The sequence below is a fragment of the Camellia sinensis genome, chromosome 15 (genome assembly GCF_055761805.1).
Source record: "Camellia sinensis isolate YWXY chromosome 15, ASM5576180v1, whole genome shotgun sequence".
Classification (NCBI taxonomy): domain Eukaryota; kingdom Viridiplantae; phylum Streptophyta; class Magnoliopsida; order Ericales; family Theaceae; genus Camellia; species Camellia sinensis.
The window spans coordinates 133678680-133705986 of NC_138975.1; the positions used below are offsets into that span (position 1 = coordinate 133678680).

Below are 27307 nucleotides of genomic sequence, written 5' to 3' on the forward strand. Positions count from 1 at the left end.
TTCAATAATTTTTGGACAATTACAAAGGTCAGATAGAGAGTTCTAGTAGAGAAATTGATCGGCTTGCTTGATTGTGTTTTTTCAGAAAATTATATTTTTTTATTTTTCATATTTTTTTGTTTTTACTCAATTTTTTAATATTTTAAGTAATTTTTTTATTTTTTAGATATATTTAACATAAATATACCTAAAAAGTAAAAAAATTGTGAAAAAATTCTTTTAAAAATTCACTAAATACCAAAAATATAAAAAAATACTAGAATTTAGTACATTTTTATTTTTATTTTTATTTTTATGTATTTATTAAATTTTTAAAATATTTTTTCACAAGTTTTTTACTTTTTAGATACATCCAAATAAGGTGCATCTAAAAAAGTAAAAAAAATATTTAAAATTTTAAAAATATTCACTAAAAACAAAAAAATACGAAAACCAAAAAACTGAATTTTCAAAAAACTTCAAAATAACCCCATCACTTTTATAACAAAATATAGTTTTTAATTTTATTGATTTGAATTTGAAATTTTTAATCTAAATTATTTATTTATTTATATTAATTAAAAAAGATAAAAAAATAACATTTTAATTATTAAACTTAATATAAGTATACATAATGTATTTAAATATCAATTATACCTTATTTTATTTTATTTTGTTTTGTATTTTTTTTCTTGTAATTTTCCTATTTTTTTTATTGGGTACTCCCTCGAAGTTTAAATAAAATATAATAAAACTCATAATTTTGACATAATTACATTAAACTCTTTGAATTTTTATTCATATAAGTCTCATTTTTTACATAATAATTTCACTTTTTTACTTTAATCTATTTTTGGTTACATCACTTCTCTATTTTTTTACACGTTTTTTCAAAAAAAAAAAATTTAAAAAAATCAAAAAGTTAGCAGCTACCAACTTATTAAAACAAGCCATAATAATTTCATTGCAAAAATGTTTTGGAGCTCTGATGGGGAGAGACCCACATATGACGTGATGTTTTAGTTTTTTTAGATAAATTATAAATACATCTTTTGAGATTTGTTTAAAATACAGATTATTCTCTGTGGTTTGAAAAAATTACAAATATCTCATTATTAGAATTTTTTATTTAACAGAATTAATTAAAAAAATAAAATTCATAGTTGATCTCCTATACAAAAATGAAATTACCTAAATTATTAATTAAAACATATTTTTAACATCATTAAAAAATTATTAATTGACTTGATAATTTATTAATAAAATGTGTGATTTGTTATGAAATTAGAAATCTTAGGGGATAGAATATTATTTTCAAAACTATATGGGGCGATTCGTATTTTAATCAGACCTCAAGGAATGTATTTATAATTTACCTTTTTTTTCTTTCTCAATGCCAGCTTAGTAGAAATCTATTTAAAACTCTACTTTTAGAACTCTCTATCACAGCCCATTTCATTGAACTCAGTTAACGTTTGAAAAAAAAAAAATTACAATAAAACTCATAATTTTGAAAAATTGCATTGAATTCTCTTGATATTTTTATTCATATGATACTTGATTCCATTTTTTACATAATTATATTTGGGAAGTTGGTTTTGGTGGGTTAGGGGATAAAATAGCCACAAAAAACAAAATAGGCTATTTTAACCACAAAAAACAAAACATCAAATCCAATCCATAATCATTACACTCCTCTCTCACAAAAAAAGTCAAAAAGTCAAAAAGCTCTTCCCAAATCAAGCTTTTTAGCCCCAGACTAAAATAGCAAAAAAAGTCAAAAAACTAAAAAACCAACCCACTTCTCAAACGGAGGCTAAGCTTGTTTAAGATTGTAATTCATATAATACTTGGTCCTACTTTTGACATAATTACATTAAACTCTCTTGAAATTTTAATTTATATAATACTTATTTAATCTAATTTTTATCATTAATTATGTTTTTTATTTTTGTGTTTTCCTATAATTGTATCAAAATTATGGGAGTTATTAGCTTGTTTAGTTTGGATTTTTAGAATTCATTTTTCAGAAAATTAAATTTTTTTGTTTTTCGTATTTTTTTATTTTTACTGAATTTTTTTAATATTCTAAGTATTTTTTTAATTTTTAAATACACCTAATATAAATATGCTTAAAAGGTATAATAATTATAAAAAAAATCTTTAAAAAATTCACTAAATACCAAAAATATAAAAAAAAATACAAGAATTCAATATATTTTTTGTATTCTTAAATATTTATTAAATTTTAAAAATATTATTTTATAATTTTTTATTTTTAAAATATATTCAAATAAGGTGTATTAAATAAAATTACTTAAAATTTAAAAAAATAAAAAATTTAATTTTCAAACAATTGAATAAAAAATTAAAAACTTCCCATTTTTTTCAAACCTAGGGAGTTCTCTCTCGCTCTCTGCTATCTTCTCTCTCTATCTCCACCAGATTATCCCAGCGTCTCTCTTCACTCTGTTTTCTCTCTCCCAAAACCCTAAACCCTTTCGATCTCTCTATCTTCGATCCATCTGAGAAACCCGAAACTCTTGAGATCGACTCCTTCAAATCGTCTTTCTGATGGAGAACATGAAGACGAAGCACAGACAAACCGTAAGACGAAGTAATCAGATGAACAAGATGAAGCTTGAGATTACTGAAATCGTTTGAAATCCATCACGCATCTTCAAGTCGAGGTATTTGTCTTTCTGAAAGAAATCGTCTTTATGATGATGGTGAATTGCTTAAAATTTGCTTAAAATTGCTTGAGATTAGTTGAGATTGCTTCAAATTTGTTTAAAAACTTTTTGAGATTGCTTGAAACCTCTTTGAAATCACAAGTGTAATGTGTGATTTAGAGTGACCTAATCTATGTGTGCACCAAACCAAGCTGCTATAGATTGACAAAATTGCTTTGTAGGCTGTTCATTAGAGTTTCTTGACAAGTGAGTAGGGCTAACTTCTTTTCTTTCTTTTTTTCAAAAAAAAAAAAAATCTTTTTCTCTTTTCTGCCTGCCCTTTTAAGCACAAAATCTATAATGTAGCTTTCGTGTCGGACATATCCTTCTGTTTGAAAATGCAATAAACTCTAAATTAGGAGCACCCGTGTTTACATATATTTGTTTACATATATTTACTGCAAAGACATTTCTTTGAGAAAAATGAGGTGTGGTTACCATGACAACTAATTTGTCACTCTGTAAGACAACATTTGTTTACATGGAGATGGAAACCTCTCACATACAATTAATTTTATTTTCTAAATGCAGAATGGTGGAGCTTATATAAAGTGACTATTCAACTCAAGTTAGCACCTTTTGATCGTCATAAGTTGATTCAGTAGTTTGGATTTGTCCAACTTCTATTTCCCAATGGAGGACGAAGGAAATAACAGTTGTAGTCATGAAGATGCTCAACTCTCTGCCGTAGTTGAAGGCATGGAAAGTGACACAGAGAAAGATGCTCACAGAGAAGAAGAGGAAGGACAAGAACAAGAACATAATAATGAAGATGGAGAGTTTGCTATGAGATTTGAAGGTGATATGAATCCTTTTGATTTCACAGAGAATGATGCTTTCGGAATCCAACCGTATCAGCGATTTGAGCGCATTGAGTATGAGTCTCTTGCTGAAAAGAAGCGAAAAATATTTATGGATCGTGAAGGGTTGCCAAAGAAAAGCAGACAAGATGATCTTTTTGGTGTGAACATTGATGAAATAATGGAAGCCATGAATTATGGTAGTCGGCGAAAATCAAGGAAGATAAAGAAAAGAGGCAGGCCGAAGGGATCTAGAAATAAACTTAGTCCTGAAGTGACACAAATGCTTGGTGAGGGCACTCTTCATTATGCACATGGCCGTTACGCAGAGGCCATAGGTGTATTGAATGAAGTTGTTAGGCTTGCACCTAACTTGCCCGAAACATATCATACACTCGGTCTTGTCTATAATGCAGTGGGTGACAAGCAAAAAGCCATGAGTTTCTACATGCTTGCTGCGGTAATGATGCCAAAGGATTCATCTCTGTGGAAATTGCTCGTAACATGGTCCTTAGAGCAAGGAAATACTGCTCAGGCACGGTACTGCCTTTCTAAAGCAGTAATGGCTGATCCTGATGATACTTCACTTAAACTTCATCTAGCTTCACTTTACATTGAGCTTGGGGATTGTGAGAAAGCTGCTAAATTGTATTCATTAATGTTGCAACTTTCTCCTGGGAATACCGAAGCATGTAAGGCAGCTGCAAAGTTATACAGTAGTTGTGGCCAGACCGAACGTTCCATCAGCGTTCTGGAGGACTATCTTAAACGTCATCGAAGCGAAGCTGATTTAAGCATTGTTCATATGCTAGCAGCCATATGCATGGGAAAAGGTGAATATGTCGATGCTCTTCAACATATTGAACTTGCACAATCCGTATACTGTTCTGGGAAAGAAATGCCCCTGCATTTAGCAACTAAGGCAGGAATTTGCCATCTTCATCTCGGAAATATGGAAAAGGCAGAGGCTCTTTTTGGGTTTTTTCAGTTGGAGAATGCACTTGACCATGCTGATCTACTTATTGAAGTTGCAGATACATTTAAGATTCTTGGTCACTATGAATCTGCATTGAAGTACTATCTGATGTTAGAAGGAAGTGCTAGAGATGACCATGGCATTTTGCATTTCAAAATAGGTGAATGCTATTTATCATTGGAGGAAACAGTCCAGGCAATCCAATTCTTCTACAAAGCCATAAATACAATTGAGGACAGTGTTGATGCTCGGTTAACTTTGGCTTCTCTTCTTCTTGAGAAAGGGAAAGCAGATGAAGCAATTTCATTGCTTTCTCCAAATAATCAAGATTTGACATTAGAAACCAGCAGTCAAACTAAACCATGGTGGCTTAATGAGAAAGTGAAGCTGAAGCTTGCAAATATTTATCAAGCTAAAGGGATGCTGGAGGAATTTGTTGATGTAATCTTTCCCTTGATTCGTGATTCGTTGATTATTGAAACTTCTAATACGGAGGTTAGAGCAAAGAAAAAGCTTTCAAAAACTGTTCTTGCTGAAAGAGCCAGAGTGCTGGATGATAATCAAACTGACCTTGTCTTTCACGGTTTTAGACCAACTGTTAGTGCGTCAGACTTATTAAAAGCTTCTAGAGCTAAAAAGATGCTTCAAAAGAAGTCAGATTTGAAGGAAGATTTGAAAGCTAAAGCATTGGCTGCTGGTTTGGATTGGCAAAGCGAAGATTCAGATGATGAGCCGCCACAGAAGGCACTGAAAAAGCCTCTCTTGCTCCAATTCCTGAAAGATGCAGAGCATCATCAGCTTATTATGGATTTATGCAAGGCATTGGCAACATTGCGAAGATACCGGGAAGCATTAGATATTATTAATCTTGTTATGCGGTTACTTTCCAATAAATTGGAAGTCGGCATCAAGGATGAACTTTTGACACTTGGGGCTCAAATGGCATATAATCTCATGGATCCAAAATATGGGTTTGACTTTGTACGGGACATTGTTCTACGGAATCCTTATAGCGGGGCTGCATGGAATTGCTACTACAAATTAATATTGAGACTGGATAATTACCACTCCAAGCACTCTAAATTTTTGCAGAGAATACGAGACAAGCACAAAGATTGCTTGCCACCTATAATTATTTCTGGGCACCAATTCACGATGATCAACCAACATCAAGCAGCTGCAAGAGAATATCTAGAAGCTTATAAACTTCTGCCTGGAAGTCCGTTGATCAATCTCTGTGTGGGCAGTGCTTTAATCAACTTAGCCTTTGATATAAGACTTCAGAACAAGCATCAATGTGTTGCACAAGGTCTAGCATTTCTACTCAACAACCTGAGGCTTTGTGATAATAGCCAGGAAAGCTTGTATAACTTAGCCCGGGCATTTCATCATGTTGGCCTCGTTTCTCTTGCAGCTTCGTATTATGAAAAGGTTCTTGCTACTCACCCTAAGGATTATCCCATTCCCAAGCTTCCATACGAGAATCTGGGTCTAGAAAATCAAAATGCTGGTTATTGTAATCTCCAGCGAGAAGCAGCTTACAATTTGCACCTGATTTACAAAACAAGTGGGGCATTTGATCTAGCTAGGCAGGTCTTGAGAGACCACTGCACTCTATGAGATTATATACTGGATGCCAACAGCAAATAGTACGTGCTTTCTTTTTATACGCACGTCTATAGTTCAATTATCCTTATATGATCTGTTTTTTGACTTGCTAGCATGGCAGTAAGCTCTCAGAACCCTTGTAATGATCAATCAATAAAGAAATTTGATTGTGAATGGAGAATTCAACTTTTCATTCTTGTATTAGCATTGTTGAATTTGCAACATTATTTTCATTCTTGTATGGCTTTGAAAATTACATTAGTTTTGAAGTCTCAAATTTAAATGGTTTGTATACTCGACATAACATTATTTTCATTCAATTTGTTTTTCTGTATAAAAGCTTCTGAGAAATTTAAAGGAATTTCTGTAGTTTGTTTGGTTTTGATCAACTCCATAATGGAAGTCGGATCAAAATTTTCCAACCTCAACTTCTTTTTTTCCACTCTCTGAATGTCCACAAATAATCAAGTGGATTTTCCAACCTTTACGTGGTACTCATCTGCAAAGTGATATTACTAATTCTTCCCTTACTCCTTTCCTAAAAACCTGTGTGCTTGCTTCAAGCAATGCAAGTTTGTTTGTTTGTTTGTTATTATTTTATTTTATTTTTATGTGATTCAATGTGATTCGAAATGATGATGATTTGCAGGATGCTGAAAAGCTGAATTCAAGGGACATCCAAGTTTAGTGGCTATCATGGCCACCAATTTTAATTCATGGTACTCTCTTGACATTAATGTCCTTTTTTTAATGGGAAAAAGGAAGTAATCCTACTTTGTTTTAATATCTTGGGACAGTAGTAACCTGTCATGATTTGAGGGTTGCATTTGTAAAGAGAGAACAGAATGACTAATTAATTTCAATGTGCATCGCGGTGAACTAAATGACCAATTCAGTTTGATGTTCATATTTTTCTGCAACTTGCATGCTCATACAGAAAACCCACCCCACTGGTGTGGAAGCTGCTGAACATGTGATTCGTGTTTGATTTTGTGTGATTTTCTCTTTTTTGGGAGGAAATAATCTCAAAAGATTTAAAATTATCTGTTTCAGTGTTTATTTAGGATGAAGCAGTTTCTAATTCTTTTAAAAAAATCAAAAACAAGTTCTGTAGAACTCAAGCAAACAAACTAATTTTGTTGCTGTCGGTAGTGAACTACTTTCTAGTTGGCTTTTAGTTGTTACTAGTTCTATGTGTTAAGAATCGGTGCATGGTTTTCTATTCAAATGAATTGGCATTATCTGCATCTGTTAGCTCTTTTCCCTATGATGTATTTGCTTCTATTATTATTTTTCCCGAGCCTTCATATGTTTCAGGTTAATAATCTTGCTCTGAAACAGGAAGAACTGACAAGATTTATAGAAGTTGAAAGCTGCCTTTCGACATGCAGCATTATGGTTTTGTACTTAATGTGGCCTTTTTGGTAGAGGTAAAAATGGAACATTATACCTGCTAATAGAAATGTATTAGTCAAATCGGATGGCTCTTCCACTCTCTCTCTTGGCCCTATTCGGTTACCCTGTTTGCTTTTGTTTTGTATAGGGCTGTCAAATTCAATTAACCTGTCCCTTTGGATTTCCTTCTTGAATTAATGATGATAGAAAATAAAAAGATTATATTCTTTCCCCTGTTTGCTTTTCTTTTGTCTAAGGTTGTCAAATTCAATTAACTTATTTCTTTCGGATTACCTTCTTGAATTAATGATGATATAAACTAAGAACAGAGTATATTCTTTCCCCCCATTTGCTTTTCTTTTGTCTACGACTGTCAAATTCAACTATTTCTTTGAATTTCCTTCTTGAATCAATAACGATAGATGCAAAGAACTGAGCACGTTCTTTCTTTGCTTTTCTTTTGTGAATTGATTGTCAGAATTCAATTAACTTGTTCCCCTTTGGATTTCCTTCTTGAATTAATGATGATAGATGCGAAAACAGAGTATATTGTTTTCTCTTCTTTACAATATATCTTAAGGTATGCATGTTTAGAAGTATGTTGTTGTTAGAGGGCTGATTGATGGGTTGGAGGAGTTTGTTTATTTTTTTATTATTATATTTATTTTTTGTACAGGTGGCATCTTAATAGCAATTGTAGCTATGGTAGGTAGTTTTATTTTCTTTTTTTTTGGGGTGGCGTAGGCTATTGGACCATCTTTGATTGCGTTTGGTATAATTTTAAAATTATGATTTGAGAATAGAGTTGTATTTTGAGTTTGTGAGTTTTGAAATTATGATTTGAGTGTGAAAAATTTATTTGGTTATGAGTTTTGAAAAGAATTTTGAATTGAGTTTAGAATAATTAATGTGACATATGATATTTGATTTAAAAACTTATAATTCATAACGAAACACGACTTTTTAAAATTCTATTTAAAATTCATAAAAATTTTAAAAAAATTTGGAAAATATTTTTTATTTAATATATAAAAAATAACAGGTGCCAATTGAACCTAAAAAAATTGGCATTATTTCAGTTGATCGGCTGGTTGGACGATTGGGTAGGTCAAATTTTAAAATTTAAATCCCGTCTAAAACAAATTTTCAAAAGTGATATGGAATTAATTTTTAAAAATTACAATCAAACACCATATTCAAATATGAGTGTGAATCATGATTATAACTCCTTTTCAAAAGTAATGTGTTTCTTGATTTCATATTTGGGCTCCCAAGCCCTAGATACTAGGACCAGAACAGGCTGGAAGTCTGTTATCAGTCAATATATACTTATCTACATTCAACTAAAGTGGCAAAGTCATCACAGCTGGTAAGGGAAAAAACAACCTTGTAGCTCGTGTTTGAACATTAAATTTGAGAAAAGATAAAAAAAAAAAAATTTAGAAGAGAATGGTAAACAAAATATAAACCAATATTTTTACAAATTCTGATTCAATTTTGTTGGTTAAGTGTTTGTAAATTTAGAAAGTAAAGTATTATGTTAGAGTGTGTTAACATTTCGCTTGTTTGGGTAGACAATATTGTTTAAAAAATATTTTTTCTTATCTTCTAGGATTTGGTATCATAAAAAATAAAAGTCAATAGAAAATATATATATTTTTTTATAGTAGATGGAAAATAAGTCTATTTAGATATAATTTTTTTTTTTCCGAAATAAACTTTTATTAATGTCACCATACTATAATCTAGAAAATGTTTTCGGTCCAAACATAAATGTAAAAAGACCTAATATTACATATTATATAATAGAAACTCATTTGGAAATTGATTATTATTATTATTATTTTTTTACGGAAAGACATGTAAAATAGTACAGAGAGTAATGTGATAACTTAGTTGGACTTTTTGACTATTTTAGTCAAAAAGTCACTTTCCAAACAAAACATTGGGTTATTTTGAGAAGTTGGTTAAAAATTGACTTTTTAATTTTATTATTATTATTATTTTTTTTTTGAAAAACCATGTAAAAAAAGTAGAAATGTGATATGATTCAAAATATGTTCAAAGTCAAAAATTGACTTTTAGCCAAGTTTTCAAATTAGGCCATTGTGTTTAATTCATATATTGGTAAGCTAATAAATTTTTGGGAGAATTACAACTCAATCCCTCTTTTCAAACCAGTGGTAAAGTTTATAAAGATTATTAATTCTATATTTGTGTAATTTTCCCTTACATTTTCTAATATTACTGAAACAGATTTAGGGCGACTTTATACCACCTTCTTCACATGGCACCAACGGGTCGATTATGAAAGGATTATGCTAATGATAGCTTCAATAAAAAAATACATAATGTTAAAAAATGGCTTCAATAAAAAAAAAATAATGTTAATATATTTTTAATGTGTTTCAAAATATTTACATATTTTTATATTTTTTTTACACATTTTAATACGCTTTTATATATTTTTTTAATTTTAATAATAATTTTAAAGATTGTTTTTAACATTTTTCATTATGAAATCTAGTTGATTTATTCTATTAATCCCAAACTCGTACCTCTTAACTGACGGGCTGTTTACCAAATGGAAAGTGTCACCTGTTTTATCTCTTCGTCGAATTAAATTGGTCACAATATATTTTGAGAAACATTTACCATCTGAAAAGAGAGAAAAAAAATGATAAATTATCAATATATCATAATAGTTAGACTTAATTCTTGAAAGTTAGTTCTAGTAAAATTATCGTTAAAAATAAATATTTGTGACATTTTTATATATGTCATTAAAAATTGACAATTAGTGATATTTTTCTATCATCATTTTTATAAATTGTTGCTAAAACTTATAATTAATAACGTTTTTTAATGACAAATTTTTTAAACTGTCGATCAAAGTTGAAAGTTGAAAGTTAGCGACTTTTTTGTAATGATTTTTTAAAATTGTCGTTAAAACTTATAATTAGTGATTTTTGGTGATAAATTTTTTAAATTGTCGCTAAATATTAATAATTAGTGATATTTTTTAATAGTGTCCGGTAAAAAATACAATTAATTATCACAAGACCCATTAAATTTTTTTTTTACTTATCATGAGACCTGGTTTGGGAATATATTTTTTTAGTAATTTTTTAATTTTTTGGTTAAAATATGATGTAAAAAAAAACTAGTATGTTTGGGATGATTTTTTGATTTTTTATGAAAAGATGTGTAAAAAGTAAAAAGAAAATGTAATTTTTGTCTTTTTTGTATAAATTATTAGCTTTTTAAATTTTTTTAATAATTTTTTTAATTAGACTAAAAAGTGATGTGATCAATTGAGACTTTACACGTAAGTCCACACACACAAAAAATAAAATAAATAAATAAATAAATAAAAAAAGATTTCATCTCCTTCCTTTTGTTTAGATTTGCTAGAAGTATTTGTTGGACCTATGAATTGGAATATTCCTGAAATTTACAAAATTGGCTATCATGACTCTCCAGTGTCACGGATTTCAATGCGCTATGTTCTAAGGCCCGTTTGTTTGGAGTTATAAGGAAGGGGTTGTAATTGATAGTGAGGTGGAACTATTAAATAGGGTATTTGTTTTGAGAGATGGGGAAGAGACTCCTAATCCCTTGGTATTCGTAAAGGCCTTGGAAGGGGGATTGGGAAGGAGGAGATAGAGATGGTATTAAAAAAATAGTGAGGGGATTAGAAATTTTTTTATTTTTTTTATTTTTTATATATTGAGAATTTTTTTTAAAATATTAATGTTTAATTTTTTATATTTTTTTATTTATTTTATTATTTTATATAAAAATAATTTAACAATTCCATACTATTAATCCCCCACTATCAATCCCTTCACCATTAATCCCCTCAATCTCAATCTCTTACTCTTATTTTTAACTCGCACAAATAGTCCAACGCTTTAGGATTTTAAAGACGAGTTATAGATTTGAAAGTTTTTAAGTAATTCTTCCTAGTAATGGACCCAAATATATCTGATAGCTGACAAGGATGGAGGCCTAAAGGCGAAAATTCTGTTTAAGGGAGCCAAACTACGTGTAGCAAAAAAAAAAAAAAAGAAAGATTGATGTTGTTTGGTTTAATTTTCAGAAACTGTTTTCAAATTTTTTTTAAAATTAAAAATTAATTTGATGAAAAGAATTAAAATAAAAAACATATTATTTTCATATAATTTTATCTTTTTACAGAGTAAGAATAATGTTTAAAATTTTAAAAATATCTTTTTAATATTTATTTTTATCAAAATAATTTCTATTTTTTAAAAAACAATTCAAAATTTTTTTTTCTTGAAACTCAAACCAAAAAGGCCTTTCTAATGCAATTAGCCAAAAAAGAAAAAAAAGAAAAAAAGAAAAACAATACATTTATATCAAATATTTCATACTAGGGCCTCTTTTGACAAGTAGTTTTTTTAGCCAAAAAGTCAATAAGTCACTAAAAAAATTAAAAAACCAACAATCTATACCAAAAAATCAAAAATTCATTTTTTTTTTTACTTTTTGCACATCTTTTCGTAAAAAATTAAAAAGTTATCCCAAACATATTATTTTTTTTTACATCATATTTTAGTCAAAAAGTTACTAAAAAAGTATGTTCCCAAACGAAGCCTAAGAATTCTGCTAGTTCTAGCTCTACTATCCTCTTGTAATTGCTCACTCACCTTTAAAATTATAAAATTTAACATCCAATCTTTTAATTTTAAATTCGTCTATCCAAACGAAGCATTACTTACAAAATTTCATTCCTTTTGACTTCATTACTTCATAATGCCATTTTCTCCCATTGAGTGTGTAGAGGGTTCGAAGTGAACAGTAATTAGAGAGGCAAAACTATATCAATGGTCCAACGAATCCGAGTTGGTTGGAGGATGAGTGGTTGGGTGAGGGTGAAACAAGTGGTTAAAGAAGAAAAGAATGAAAGTGCGCAAATGGGCAGTACCTCTCCAATTTCCAAGAAAATCCCCTATTGGACATTGGAAAATGGGTTCTATTTATAGGTTTTTCCTTGGTTCCAAATAATACCAAGTGGCCAAATAAGGGAGAACATGTGTCCTTAAGAATCACATAGAATATTCTACCTTAGACACCAAACTAAACGTGTTACATGTCCCTCTGCATGTACTATGTACTATCTGTTTGGCATGCCTCCGCAACTACTTTTTTGAACGTCAACAAGTGCACTTGCGGTGGTAGTGTTTGCCACTGCACTTGCCTTCTCAGTTTGGTTTAGCCAAGACATGCATTCTCAAGACTTCATAGTTTGCTATCAACTATGTTCAGGTTCACCTTAGCAATGCCTTCACCCTTAACCACTTAACTACAAACTCCCTAGCTTCCCAGGATAAAGGCCACAACCAAGTCTACTGTCAGTCATATTGTGCCGTAGTACCAAGCCCAAGGGGCCTTCTTTGGTTTTGCCTGTGCAATCAAGGCAGGTCCATGGCCTAGGTAAATGGGAAGGGAATCTTTTGCGCTCAGGCTACCCTACTTCTATCTTCGCAGACTCGTCGTGGTATACTAGTATCTCTAGACTTGCTATTAGCTCCAATCAGTAACCTTGGGGACTTGCTATCAGCGCTGAGCTAATAATGACTTTGGGGCTTGCTATCAGTCCTAGGCTGGTTGCCACAACCCAAACCTGCCCCTATAGGTTTAGCGTCGTAACCGGCCAATAATCCGCGATTACCAAAAGCCTTCATGTACCAATCAAATGATCGGGGCTAGTAGAAGCTAATATATCAGAAAATAAAAACATCCAATGAGTTGTGAAAACGTACATGAGATAAAATGCATTGCTATGTATATCTATATATATACACATTCATATTTGTACATCAAGATATAACAAGTTTGCCAAAATACAACCAAGAGAGAGAGTACATTCCCATTATCAACGTATGTGTAAGCAAAATGAAATAGTTCATAACATGTGAGTGACTGCCAAAAGGGTGATCACCGAGCCATCCAAAAGCTTCGACAAATGGAAACCTCATAGTAAGGCACAAAAGGGTAGCTTGACAAAACTGAGGCAAGGTCGATGCCACTATGTCCCTTCCTACACTAGATCACCTACATATACATATAAATATAAAATCATGAGCTAGAGCCCAGTAAATAACAACAGTGTAAAAAGGTTATGAATGATGTCCTTATTGTAATGCACATCATATACTTAACAGATCCATATCTCATACAGGAAGCATAAATGTTATACGTGGTACATCCAATAGCAAACGAGTACAGGCAGTCTTGACGACCGAACGGACAGTCATGAAGACCGGATAATTATGATGGCCATTAATACAGTAAACAGGAGTTTCGAGAATTGGAACTGACAGAGATCTCTGTAACAGTAATAGTAACCAGGTGCTAAGGATGCCACAATTACAGTGTAAGAAAATAGTATCATCATTCATTAAGCAGAAAAATCATTTCAAAACAGCGGATAGTATAAAGCAGAAAAGAAATACTTGTAGTTAAACATATCTTTATAATAGTGTTACTCACAGTTGGCTCCGCGAGACATGTGGCTGGGATACGACGGTTGACCTATACAAACATACAGAAGCATAACACGATTAATTCATTGTGCAACCAACTAGTTGTTATCATTACTTATTGATTGGTTAGCCTAATTGTTCCTTATTCTCTTTTAATGCTCGTGATACTCGTGTAATGCATATGAACATCAAATACATGTGAAAACCATGCTAACGAAGGTCCAAAAGAAGGAAAAATAAAGCAGAAAAATGAAATTGGGCTTGCCTGACAACCGCACGTGCGGGGTGCCTTGGCCGCACGTGCGGCACTCCCCACTGCACATGCGCTGGAACGTGCAATTTATGCAGAATGTGTAGCTCGCCTCCCCTATTTTTCGCACGTACGGGCCTCCCCGCCGCACGTGCGGCTCGGCTTCCCGTACGTACGGTCCTCCCTGTCACACGTGCGGTTCTGGGTGACTTTGGACCGAAAATCTGCTATGTTTTTAAGCTTTAACCCTTCCAAAAACCAAACCCAAAATTGTACAAATCAAAGCCTTAAACCCACTAAAACATAATGAATGAACAACTTCTAAGTTCAAACCAAAATCATAACTTACAATCCAATCCCAATTTGCCATTCATAAAATTAAAACTTGAAATGGAGGAGGACAAACAAGGGGTACGCATATGAGAACTCTATGTTCCAAATATCCATGACAATGACTTCATCAACTTCAAACTCATGCAAAGAAAAGTGAATAATTATGAGAAATGGCTTATATCTCAAGATTTCAAACAATTTCCTACAATTTCTTTTTTAGGGTTTACATCTTCAACATACACAACCCAACTTCCTAGTTCTACTCAATCTTATAATCATATGTGAGAATTACTTGATCTCATGGGTTTAGAGGAGAATTCCTTACCTCCTATTGTTGATTTAGTGAAGTTGTCTTAACCTCTCTCTTCTTTCCCTTTTCTTTCTTCTCTTCTCCTCCTTGTTCTCTAAAGCTCTAGAATTCTCTCACAACAAGGTGTTTCTCTCTTCTCTCTCTCAGATTTTGTTTCTCTCTCTCTCTCTCTCTCTCTCTCTCCCTCTCCCTCTTATTGTTGAGGTTTTAATAAACAAAATATCTAACTTTACTTTTCCTAACTTAATTTTAAGCTTAATTTAGTTTAAAGTTTAATTAAGGGTAATATATTTAACTTAGCCCAAATTGAATTTGATTATTAAGCTCTAACCACCTAAGCCAACATTTAATTTGTGACCTTTAAATTTTACGAATCAGACAGGTTTAGTTCCTATTTTCTCCTATATGTCAAACAAACATAGTTCAAATGGCACATGAACCACAATTAACCTACACATAGAAACATATAAGATAGATAAGTCACATGGAAACACAAAATTAAGGTAAGCCACAAAAGTAACAGTTAATTACGAAGACGGGTGTTACAGTCTCTCCCCCTTAGGATGTTTGGTCTCTCATACTTAATTACCTTTTTCCGTGAAGAATGTAGGGCCTAATGGGAAAAGCTCGGGGTATTTTTCTTGCATATCTTCTTCTCTTTCCCAAGTTGCATAGTTTCCACTGTGGTTTTGTCAATCCACTTTCACTAACAAAATTTCCTTATTTCTCAACTTCTTAATACGACGGTTCACAATCCGAATGGGTTGTTCATTATATGTACAGTCATTATTGACAAGCACCTGGGTAGGTTCAATGACATGCAGAGGATCCTGAAGGTATTCCCGTAACATAGAAACATGAAAAACATTATGCATGTGTTCCATATCAGGAGGTAAAGCTACCTGATACGCCACCGGATTAATTTTCTCAATGATCTCATATGGTCCGATATACCGGGTTGCTAATTTACCCTTGGCCCCAAAGCCAGTCTGTCCCTTTATCGGAGTGACTTTGATAAAAACATGGTTGCCTACTTCATATTCTCTCTTCCGTCTACGTACATTCGTGTAGTTTTGCTGTCGACTTTGTGCTTTTTTCAATCGTTGCTGGATCAATTTCACTTTCTCAGTGGTTTCTTGCACAATTTCAAGTCCCAATAAAGGTCTATCACCAACCTCAGCCTAACAAATCGATGATTGACATTTTTGGCCATATAGAGCCTCGTATAGTGCCATACTAATACTTGAATGGTAGTTGCTATTGTATGCAAATTCAACTAAAGACAAATGAGTCTTCTAACTCCCTTGAAAGTCCAGTACACACATATATAGCGTATCCTCCAACGTCTATATTGTTCTTTCTGATTGGCCATCTGTTTGCGGGTAGTATGCATTACTCAGTCTTAATTCAGTCCCCAATGCTCTTTGTAGACTTTGCCAAAATCTCGAAGTGAATTTTGGATCCCTATAAGATACAATTGATATAGGCACTCCATGTAGTTTCACAATTTCATTAATATACAATGTAACCAACTTATTCACACTATAAGTCGTTTTCATAAGTAAGAAATGAGTAGATTTTGTCAATCAGTCAACAATTACCCAAATTGAATCCGTACCTCTACTGGAGAAAGGCAATCTAACGACAAAATCCATTGTGATATATTCCCATTTTCACTCCGATATCGGTAACGGTTGAAGTAATTCCATGGGTCATTGATGTTCTGCTTTAACTTGTTGGCAGTGTAAACAGGTGGACACGAACTCAACAATTTCTCTTTTCGTTCCTGGCCACCAAAAATTCTGTTTTAAGTCTTGGTACATCTTTGTATTTCCTGGATGAATGGAGAATTTTGAATTATGCGCCTCTTGCAGAATCCATTTTTTCTAGTCACCATCATTCGGTACACACAGCCTTCCTTGAAATTTGAGCATATCATTTTAAAAAATGAAACCTGGTCTTGGTTTAGAATCCCGTTCATCCATATTCCTTTTCAGGAATGCATCTTGCAATTGTTTTTCTTTGACTTCTTTAAGGATTGCCAATTGTACAGAAATAGTAGCTAAAACCCCTCCTTGACCACGCAAGACAACATCAAGTTCAAATCTTTTCACTTCCTGTAGTAATGTCTTTTGTCTGGTAAGTAAGCAAGCCAAGCCTCCACTTGATTTCCAACTGAGGGCATCAACAACGGTGTTAGCCTTTCCCAGATGGTATAAGATTTGCAAATCATAGTCCTTGATCAATTCCAACCATCGGCGCTGTCTCAAATTCAGTTATTTTTGGATAAAAAAGTATTTGAGACTCTTATGATCCATATACACCTCACATGTTGCCCCGTACAAGTAGTGGTGCCAAATCTTCAAGGCAAAAACTATTGCAGCAAGTTCTAAATCATGAGTTGAGTAATTCTTCTCATGTGGTCTTAATTGACGGGAAGCATATGCAATTACCTTTCCATTCTGCATCAACACACTCCCCAAATCTTTATAAGAGGCATCACTGAAAATAGTAAAGCCATCCGTACTTGAAGGTAGGGAGAGAATCGGTGCAGTCACAAGTTGTGTTTTTAACTCCTGAAAAGATGACTCTCTCAGTTCCGTCCATTCAAATGAGACCCATTTATGTGTCAACTGAGTGAGTGACAAGGCGATTTTTGAAAAGTCTTTTACAAACCGGCGTAGTATCCAGGCAGGCCTAAGAAACTGCGGACTTCTATCACATTTGTCGATCTCGGCCAATTTACAACTGCCTCTATCTTTTGTCGATCAACGGAAATGTCATCTTTCCTTATCACATGTCCCAGAAATATCACACTATCCAGCCAGAACTCACACTTAGACAATTTAGCATATAGTTTCTTTTCCCTCAGCGATTATAAAGTAAGTTTCAAGTGTTGTTCATGTTCCTCCTTACTTTTGGAGTAAATTAAAATGTCATCAATAAACACCACGATGAACTCATCAAGAAATGGCTTGAAAACTCTGTTCATTAAATCCATAAAAGCAGCTGATGCATTAGTAATTCCAAATGGCATAACGTGGAATTCATAGTGGCCGTATCTTGTTCAAAAGACAATCTTTTCCACGTCTTCAGCTTTAACTTTTAACTGGTGATATCCGAATCGCAGATCAATTTTAGAAAACACTTGCGCCCCTTGCAATTGATCAAACAAGTCATCAATACGTGATAATGGGTACTTATTATTCACAGTCACCTTGATTAACTCTCGGTAATCCATACAAAGCCTTAAGGATCCATCTTTCTTTTTCACGAATAACACTGCGCCCTATGGTGATGTACTAGGCTTGATAAATTTCTTGTCCCACAATTCTTGTAACTGAGTTTTCAACTCTTTTAATTCGGTAGTCGACATTCGATATGGGGTCTTGGAAATTGGATGAGTACCTGGTACTATCTTAATAATTGTGACAACCGCCTTCTTAATTAAGTGAATTAATTATAATAATTGTGTGTTTAGTGTTAATAGTGTGATTATATGCTAATTGTGAAGTATGTGCCATTTGTGATATATGTATACGGTATTGTCATTGTAAACAGATAGGTGGAGTTATAGATTAAACCTATCTGAATCGCTAATTTTAGTGAGTTAGAATTAAATAATAAGATAGGAAATTAGAGCCTAATTCACATTAGTAAAAATAAATTTAGTTTGTTTTATGCCATAAAATGATGAGATTAATTTAATTTAAGTGAAGTTGATTTTAATTAAATTGAATTAATTGAAATATTGATAGAAAAATAAAAATTGAATATGATAAACCTATACAAGTGTCCTACTCATTTATGCATCCATGTAGTTCGAATATAGGGGGTTGTGCGTCATATGTTGGATGGCGTCAGCCACGTAGAGAGAGAAAGAAAGATTGTGAGAGTAAGCATTCAACAAGAAGAGGAAGAAAGAAAGAACTATGAGGAAGATAGAAAATTAGCTTGAATCCTCTTAAATCATCGAAGTAAGATATGCTTTTCTTTCCAAATTCTTGAACTTGAGACTCCTACACTGATCATTTCCTAAGATATAAGGTTAATTAGGATTGATTCATGGTTAATTGGGAGTTTTATTGTGGAAATGGACAAATTAGAACATGCAAGTTAAATTAGGAATGAATTGAAGGAAATTGACCTTAATTTCTTCATACATGGCATGAATTCATGACATTTTGGTTTATATGCATGTCCTCTTGCATGATCTTCATGGAGTATACAAGTTTCAAAGAGTTTTCTTCACAAAGTTTAAAATTAGAATTGTGGAGAAGTGGTTTGGAAATACTCTTCAGATCCTAGGAGACGCTAGTGATCCTCAACTAGTCACCTGAAAAGATACAAACACTCCGGTCGGGGGTGCCGGAATTAGCACTCCGACGGACAAGTCAGTTCAGATACTCAGGATAGCTTGTTTACTAAGTTAAGTGAAGTGATTCTTACATACCTTTCTAAATCTGTGGTTCTTGTATTTATACTTGCTTTTTGGGCCTCGGGGCCTGAGCCTACTTTTATCCCATTCTCTTTTTATTTATTCGAAGCTACTGATCTCCGACTATTCGGCCTTCCTAATGTTTTCGGCATCCTAGCCACGCAATATGAAGCCGAATAATATCTGATTTCTAGGGTACGCACCTTCCGACTCTTCTATAGATTTGGCTTCCACAATTGCCCCCTAAGCACTTTATCAACGACAGTTTGGCTAGAGTGCTTGGTTCCGAATTTCGAAAAGTCAGAGCCAAAATTCAGCGGTTGGCCTCATCCTCATGCGGATATCTTAGCGTACCCCTTTCGGTTGTCGTGTCGACTTCCCGCCCCCTCGTACGTGTCTATTTACTGCGATTTAAAATTTTGACATCCTTTCGAGTATGTATTTTATGACGCTCGTCGTTGGATTGCCTTTTGAATCGTCCCTGCAACTCTCTTCTCCGATATCCTCTTCGTCCTTTGTAAGTTCTCTCCTTCCTTGCTTTGAAGACTCTTTTTTGTTTATTCCTTCCATGGCATATTCTTATAAACTATAGGGTATGGCGAAACATTTAAAAGACCTTCTCTCGTCAGATCGAATTGTTGGCTTTAAACGCCATTTCTCCATTCCTAATGATGTCCCTCTGTCGTTTGTGGCAGACGGCACTCTTGATATGGAGAGGGAGGACAAAACCACGATTGTCTTTCCTCTTTTGTCAATCGCAGAGGGTGGAGTCCGTTTTTCCCTTCACCCGTTTCTTAGGGCTGTGCTTCGCCATTGGGGTTTAATCCCTTTCCAATTCAATGTGAATTTCTTTAGAATTATAATGGGGGTTATAGCGCTCAACCGTCGCCTTAGAATTAACCTTGGTATTCCAGCCATCCGGCATTGCTATGCCTTGGCTAAGTCTTCTGGTCGGCACGGGCATTTCTTCCTTAGGGCCAAGGATATCGACTATCAGCTAATTACTATGCTTTCCAATTCTAGGAAACGAGTTGATGATGTAATGGTTGTTGTCCAGGGTAACTGGGAATTTGGCGAAGGAGAGGATCACGTCAAGCCTATTCCTAGACGGAGGGGAGAGCCAGGTGGCCGATTGCCTTCTCGCTTTTATTATTTGTTTATTTTTGTTGTAAAGCATCTTCTTTGAAATGTTACGGCTTGGCTTGTGTAGGGAACAATTTGAAGAAAGTCCTGTCTTCGATTGACGACGCCGTTCTTTCGGATATCAAAGTTGTGCTCACGTATTTCGACCGTCGAAGTCTTCAGAAACAAGGGAGGGCGGCCTACATTCTGCTTCGTTACGAGCCGACATATACGACCTTCTCGGCGACAGAAAATATCCCGGTTCCGGAGGGTGAAGATTCTCTTATCGCTCTTATTTTGTCCGACTTCAAAAACTTGAGGCAGGTTGGTTTTGAAGGGTCTGATTCGGAGCGGGATGTAGCTAATGTTACCGAATCAAATCAGTACGAAAAAAAGTCTGACGAGGTATTGAATTTGGCCGATCCTCTATCCACTTCGGGCTGAGGGGATCTTTTACTTGACGGCGTTTTTCACGGCTTAGAGGATCTTCTTGCCGTAGGCCCCGAAGACATGGCCGGGTTAAGCCTGACAAAACTTGCCAAGAAGGCGAATACAGAAAGGTTAGCCGTGCAGTGAAGAGCGGAGGCCCTTCCGTCTGAAGTACTACCCGCCACCGAATCTCAACTCTCCCTGCCTGTTAGTGAATCAGAGTCCTTGCGCGTTATTAAGGTGGAGACGGCAAAAAATCAGAATGTCGAATCTACCTTGATTGTACAGGCCAGCCAAGAAGTTGAGGAAGAGGCAGAGAACTGCCCTGCCGAGTTTGAGGCCGGCTCAGAAGAACAAGGCGGCAAACATCCTCGATTAGAGGGATCGAATGTGATCGTTCCTTTTGTCATTCAGTCGATGATAAAAAAACATGCCGGTTTCTTCTGATGCTTCGGCGCTTAAAGATCCAGAAGTCTCATTCAGCTTGGCCACATTCGTGTCGTTGCCGTCTGATAGGGAGGCTTTCCGGATGGAACCAGATCTAAATGCGACAGCACTAGCTGCCCAATCGGCACTTTTGGTACATATTCAGACTTTGCTTCACTTAATCCAAATACTGTTGAAGTTATGGTTTTAAATTCTTGTTTTGCAGACCGTTGGAAGGATAGCCGATATGGGTCGTCGCCATCGCGACGCCGTCAAACAGATTGGTTGTTTACGAAAGAAAGTTGAGGGCCAGAGGAGAAGGGCCGAGGTCGAAGCTTTGGGGGCGAACAACGATACCTCAAGGGCCGACGCCGAGGTAGAGAGGGCTCGTAGCGCAGATCAATTGAGATCGGATGCAGAGAAGGAGGCGGACGCGAGGGAAGATGCGCTCAAATTGGCCCAGAAGACGGACTCTAAACTGGAGGCGGAGTTGGCTGAAATGAAGGCGGCGAAGGAAACAGCCGACTCAGAGGCTTCCAAAGTATTTGAGGCCGGGAAAAATGTTGGACTCGCCGAGTATTTGGACCAAGTCCCCAAGTTTGAAAATTGGAAATTCAAACATGGCTGGCACAAAGCCTTTGCTGCTGCTAAAGTTTCATTGATTATGCCAATACCATATGAGCAAGTGGATGTTGAGCCATTGGAGTCTGATTCCGATGACTAATCTGGGCGACTGACATAGTTTTTAGGATGTCGAATGTATTTTTATAGTTTTTAATTTGGTATTTTTCATGTGTTGCTACAGTCATAGTTTTTTGTTAGGCATTTTCATGCGGGCTTGTAGTTTTTTGTTTAGTAATTTGCGTATATATAAAATTCCATGAGTTGTGCTCAACTTGCTAAGGAAAATGTTGTTGATGAATGATATTGCTTTCGGTTATGGTTAGATCGGCTGCTTAGCTTAGGTATTTGACCGACCAGATTAGTAAATCTGCCCTTGCCTTAGCCAGGGCGCGAGCTTGCAAAGCCGAATGGGCCTAACTCGTGGGCTGGCTGAGGCACAGATTGATCGGCGCTTGCGCTTGAAAACATGGCCGACCAGATTAGTAAATCTGTCATTGCCTTAGCCAAGGCGCGAGCTTAGGAAGCCGAATGGGCCTAACTCGTGGGCTGGCTGAGGCACAGATTGATCGGCGCTTGCGCTTGAAAACATGGCCGACCAGATTAGTAAATTTGCCCTTGCCTTAGCCAGGGCACGAGCTTGGGAAGCCGAATCTTAGGAAGTCGAATGGGCCTAACTCGTGGGCTGGCTGAGGCACAGATTGATCGGCACTTACGCTTGAAAACATGGCCGACCAGATTAGTAAATCTGCCCTTGCCTTAGCCAGGGCGCGAGCTTGGGAAGCTGAATGGGCCTAACCCGTGGGCTGGCTGAGGCACAGATTGATCGGCGCTTGCGCTTGAAAACATAGCCGACCAGATTAGTAAATCTGCCCTTGCCTTAGCCAGGGCGCGAGCTTGGGAAGCCGAATGGGCCTAACTCGTGGGCCGGCTGAGGCACAGATTGATCGGCACTTGTGCTTGAAAACATGGCCGACCAGATTAGTAAATCTGTCCTTGCCTTAGCCAGGGCTTGTGAAGGCGAATGGGCCTAACTCGTGGGCTGGCTGAGGCACAAATTGATCGGCGCTTGCGCTTGAAAACATGGCCGACCAGATTAGTAAATCTGCCCTTGCCTTAGCTAGGGTGCGAGCTTGGGAAGCCGAATCTTGGGAAGCCGAATGGGCCTAACTCGTGGGTTGGCTGAGGCACAGATTGATCGGCGCTTGCGCTTGAAAACATGGCCGACTAGATTAGTAAATCTGCTCTTGCCTTAGCCAGGGCGCGAGCTTGGGAAGCCAAATCTTGGGAAGCCGAATGGGCCTAACTCGTGGGTTGGCTGAGGCGCAGATTGATCGGCGCTTGCGCTTGAAAACATGGCCGACCAGATTAGTAAATCTGTCATTACCTTAGCCAGGGCGCGAGCTTGCGAAGCCGAATGGGCCTAACTCGTGGGCTGGACAATTGTCATCCGTCTTTTGACGTTTGGGATTACTGACGTTGCCTCGGGAGAGCTGCATACATTGAAGGATAAATGGGGCGGGTGCACGCCAGAGGCCCTACTTATTTCTATTCAGGCAACTTGGGAGGAACGGAGATTGGCTGAATTAGACGCCGCAATGAGTCGCAGTAGCGAGCCTATGCGTACAGGAACAAAAACGTCCAAGGATCAGGAAACACAGCAGTCCCTTAGTCGTCGAAGCAGATTGTCCCGAAAGGACAGGCAACAACGGGGAAATTCTCCGCGCCCGCGACTGAGAATCGAGCCCGATGCGATACGATGACCGTTGAGTTTTGCGGTTTTTGTGAGGAATAGACCAATGACGGAGGTGGATTCTATCATTAAAGACCCAGGTGTGGCAGTCGAGTTCGCTGGACAGATCTTCCCACTGGAAGTCCAATAATCGATGGTCGGATGTCAAGATTTCGAAGTATTTCGAGACGGCATACATGGGGTCATGAAAGGACTATTTACTGCTTACAAAGTCGGCATGCGTTTGCGGGAAGCGCGATGTGAGAGGGAGAAAAATGACGAAAGGAATGGTAGTCTGGAGATTCGTGCGGAAAAGGCTGAGCGTGAGCTTCGGGAGCTGAAGAATGTTCAAACGAGCGCGTCGGTGGCGGCCGGTCAATCTAAATTGGTCGTTGAGGAGGGAGTGACCCAACGGACCTCGGGTTATGAAAAGGGGTTTCAAGACGGCCTGAGGGTCGGGATAGAGAAGACCAAACGAGACCTTGTCGAGGAGGTCTGCCGATGTGAAAATCGTGGATTCAAGCACGGCTGGATCAAGACCCTTAAAACCGAGAAAGCTCTCGAAGCTGTGGGGATTGATTCGGCTTCGCCCCTGTATCATCGTCACTACTTACCTTATTCCGATTTTGAAATTGAGAAGAGCGACGATGAGGGTGCCGAATAAATAGACTTTGGAACGCGAGAACAGACTTCGCGCCAAACAAATAGAATTTCTTTTATTTTCAACGTTCGTATTTGGTCTTGAAATGTTATGTGCTTAATTAAACGTATTATTTCAACTTACTGGCAAGTTTTGTGTTGCATGGTGCAAATGTTTAAACATGCATTGACCGGCTCGAATTAAGAACAATTCTTAGTGAATATTTATTCGGCCAGTGAAGTGGTCCGAATGCATCTCTCACAAAGGCTCCGAATCTAGAGACTATTTTGGCCAATCGTGATATCCACGAAGGGCACTCCGAATTCGAAGTCTTAATCGGCCTTAAGAGGCTTAATCGGCCCTAAGATGTTATGCGCCAAAAAGGGCTCCGAATCCGGAGACTTTATTTTGGCCAATCGTGATATCCACGAAGGGCGCTATGAATCCGGAGACTTAATCGGTCCTAAGGTGTCATGCACCAAAAGGGGCTCCGAATCCGGAGACTTTAATTTGGCCAATCGTGATATCCACGAAGGGCGCTCCGAATCCGGAGTCTTAATCGGTCCTAAGGTGTCATGCACCAAAAAGGGCTCCGAGTCCAGAGACTTTAATTTGGCCAATCGTGATATCCACGAAGGGCGCTCCGAATCCGGAGTCTTAATCGGCCCTAAGGTGTCGTGCACCAAAAGGGGCTCCGAATCCGGAGACTTTAATTTGGCCAATCGTGATATCCACGAAGGGCGCTCTGAATCCGGAGTCTTAATCGGCCCTAAGGTGTCATGCACCAAAAGGGGGCTCCGAATCCGGAGACTTTATTTTGGCCAATTGTGATATCCACGAAGGGCACTCCGAATCCGGAGACTTAATCGGCCCTAAGGTGTCATGCACAAAAAGGGACTCCGGATCCGGAGACTTTAATTTGGCCAATCGTGATATCCACGAAGGGCGTTCCGAATCTGGAGTCTTAATCGGCCCTAAGGTGTCATGCACCAAAAGGGGACTCCGAATCTGGAGACTTTATTTTGGCCTTAGAAGGCTTAATCGGCCCTTAAAGGCTTGGGAGCGAGCTTGAGAAAATGAAAAACTTTGTATTGCAACGGTGGAATATGTACAAGTATCAAACCCACTAGTCGGGTCAATGATAGAATTTACGTAAATGTGTTGAATTCCAAGGCCGTGGTAGGCTTCTTCCTGACATGTTTGAGAGTCGGTATGCCCATGTTCCTGCGATGGATTCTATCTGATAGGGGCCGTCCCAGTTTGGACCCAATTTTTTATCGGTCGGTCTCCGATCGGCTGGAAGTACCTTCTTTAGGACCAACTCTCCTGGCGTGTATCGGTGCAACTGAACTCGCTAATTATACGACTTGGCGAGCTGCTACTGGTACCGTGCCATGGATTCCAGGGCGCGGTCTCTTCGTTCTTCGATTAGAATCAGATCTAGGGCAAGCATCATGTCGTTTCGGCCCGTATCAAAAACTTGCGATTTCAGAGTTGGGAGGCCGATTTCCAGGGGTAAGATTATCTGGGTTCCAAAGCATAGAGCAAACGGCGTTTCTCCAATGGATCTCCTCGGCGTAGTACGATGAGCCCACAATACACTCGGCAATTCTTCGACCCATTTGCCTTTAGCTTTTTCCAGCCTCTTTTTGATGTCGTCCAAGATGGATTTGTTAGAGGCTTTGGCTTGACCATTGCTTTGGGGGTAAGCCGGTAGAGAAGTAAGGCCGAATGTCATATTTGCTGCATAACTCTCGATATACGCCACAATCGAACTGGGTGCCATTGTCTGAGATGAGAGCTCTTGGAATACCGAATCGTGTTATGATGTTTCTCCATACAAAGTCGGCATCTCGTATATGTGTTAAAACCTGCGCTTCGACCCATTTTGTGAAGTAATCTGTCGCGACGATTAAGAATCGCATGTTCCCTGGGGCCCTCGGCAATGGTCCTATGATATCAAGTCCCACTAAGCAAACGGCCAGGGGCTGGTGATAGAGTTCAACCCTTCGGCAGGCAGATGGGTTAATGGGGAGAACTTTTGGCACTGTTCACATTTTTTTACATAACTCTCCGCGTCAGCTCTCATTGTCAGCCAATAATACCCCTGTGTTATAGCTCGATGGACCAGGGAGCGTCCGCCAGAATGGGCACCACAACTGCCCTCATGTATCTCTGTCAGAAGCTCCTCCACTTTGTCGGGGTGCACGCATTCCAAATATGCACCAGAGAGGGACTTTTTATAAAGCCCTCCTTGCGGATCCAGATAGTATCGCAGGTTTTTATTTCGCAGCTTATGTGCTTCTTTTTTGTCCTCTGGAAGTTGTTCAGAAGAAAGGAATACAACAATGGGGTCCATCCAGCTTGGTGCGGATTTTATAACGTTGACATGGATTTCCTCCGAAGGGCCAATACTCGGCTCTGGGATGAAACCTACTTCGATGGTCCGTTTGATCTCAGAATTGATGGCGGAGGCTAGGCACGCCAAGGCATCCGCGTGTGTGTTCTGGTCACGTGTTATTTGGTTCACTTCGTGATGGTCAAATTTTGCCAGCAAGGAATTAGCCGTTTTCATGTAGGCCGCCATACGGTCGTTTCTTGCCGCGTACTCCCCCTTTAGCTGACTGATTACCAATTTTGAATCACAAAACACAAGTAGACACCGAGCACCGAGAATGTGCGTATTCCGCAGACCGGCTAGAAGGGCTTCGTATTCGGCTTCGTTATTTGATGCTTCCAAGCTAAGCTTGACGGCCTGCTCAATTACTGCGCCGTTTGGAGACATGATTACAACTCCGGCGCTGCTGCCCCTTTGGTTAGACGATCCATCACAGTATAATTGCCAAATATCCCCGACATAAATTCTCCAGTTCGGCTTTGGTCGAACTTCGTCAGGTTTGAGGTTGGCAAGCTCGCCGGTGAATTCAGCAACAAAGTTGGCCAACACCTGCCCCTTGATTGCGGTTTTAGGTAAAAACTGAATGTCGTATTGGCTGAGTTCAAG

General features: G+C 37.1%; 1 protein-coding gene across 3 annotated transcripts; it reads left to right on the plus strand.

The window, feature by feature from the left end:
* Positions 1–2360: 2360 nt before the first annotated feature.
* LOC114273054 (tetratricopeptide repeat (TPR)-containing protein) lies at positions 2361–7724 on the plus strand. 3 transcript variants are annotated; one of them, XR_014356104.1, is made up of 4 exons: positions 2374–2669; positions 3243–6136; positions 6745–6814; positions 7413–7724. XR_014356104.1 is itself a non-coding variant. In XM_082907615.1 (3 exons), the coding sequence occupies exon 2, from the start codon at positions 3345–3347 to the stop codon at positions 6105–6107; it is 2763 nt and encodes a 920-aa protein (XP_082763741.1). In that variant the 5' UTR covers positions 2361–2669; positions 3243–3344; the 3' UTR covers positions 6108–6136; positions 6745–7200. The 3 variants fall into 3 exon arrangements, 1 of the variants encoding a protein (XP_082763741.1); XR_014356103.1 differs by having other exon boundaries at positions 7437–7724; XM_082907615.1 differs by lacking the exon at positions 7413–7724 and having other exon boundaries at positions 2361–2669; positions 6745–7200.
* Positions 7725–27307: the final 19583 nt, after the last annotated feature.

Coding starts and splice junctions, on each gene's coding strand:
- LOC114273054 (XM_082907615.1), top strand. CDS start 3,345: ATGGAGGACGAAGGAAATAACAGTTGTAGTCATGAAGATGCTCAACTC.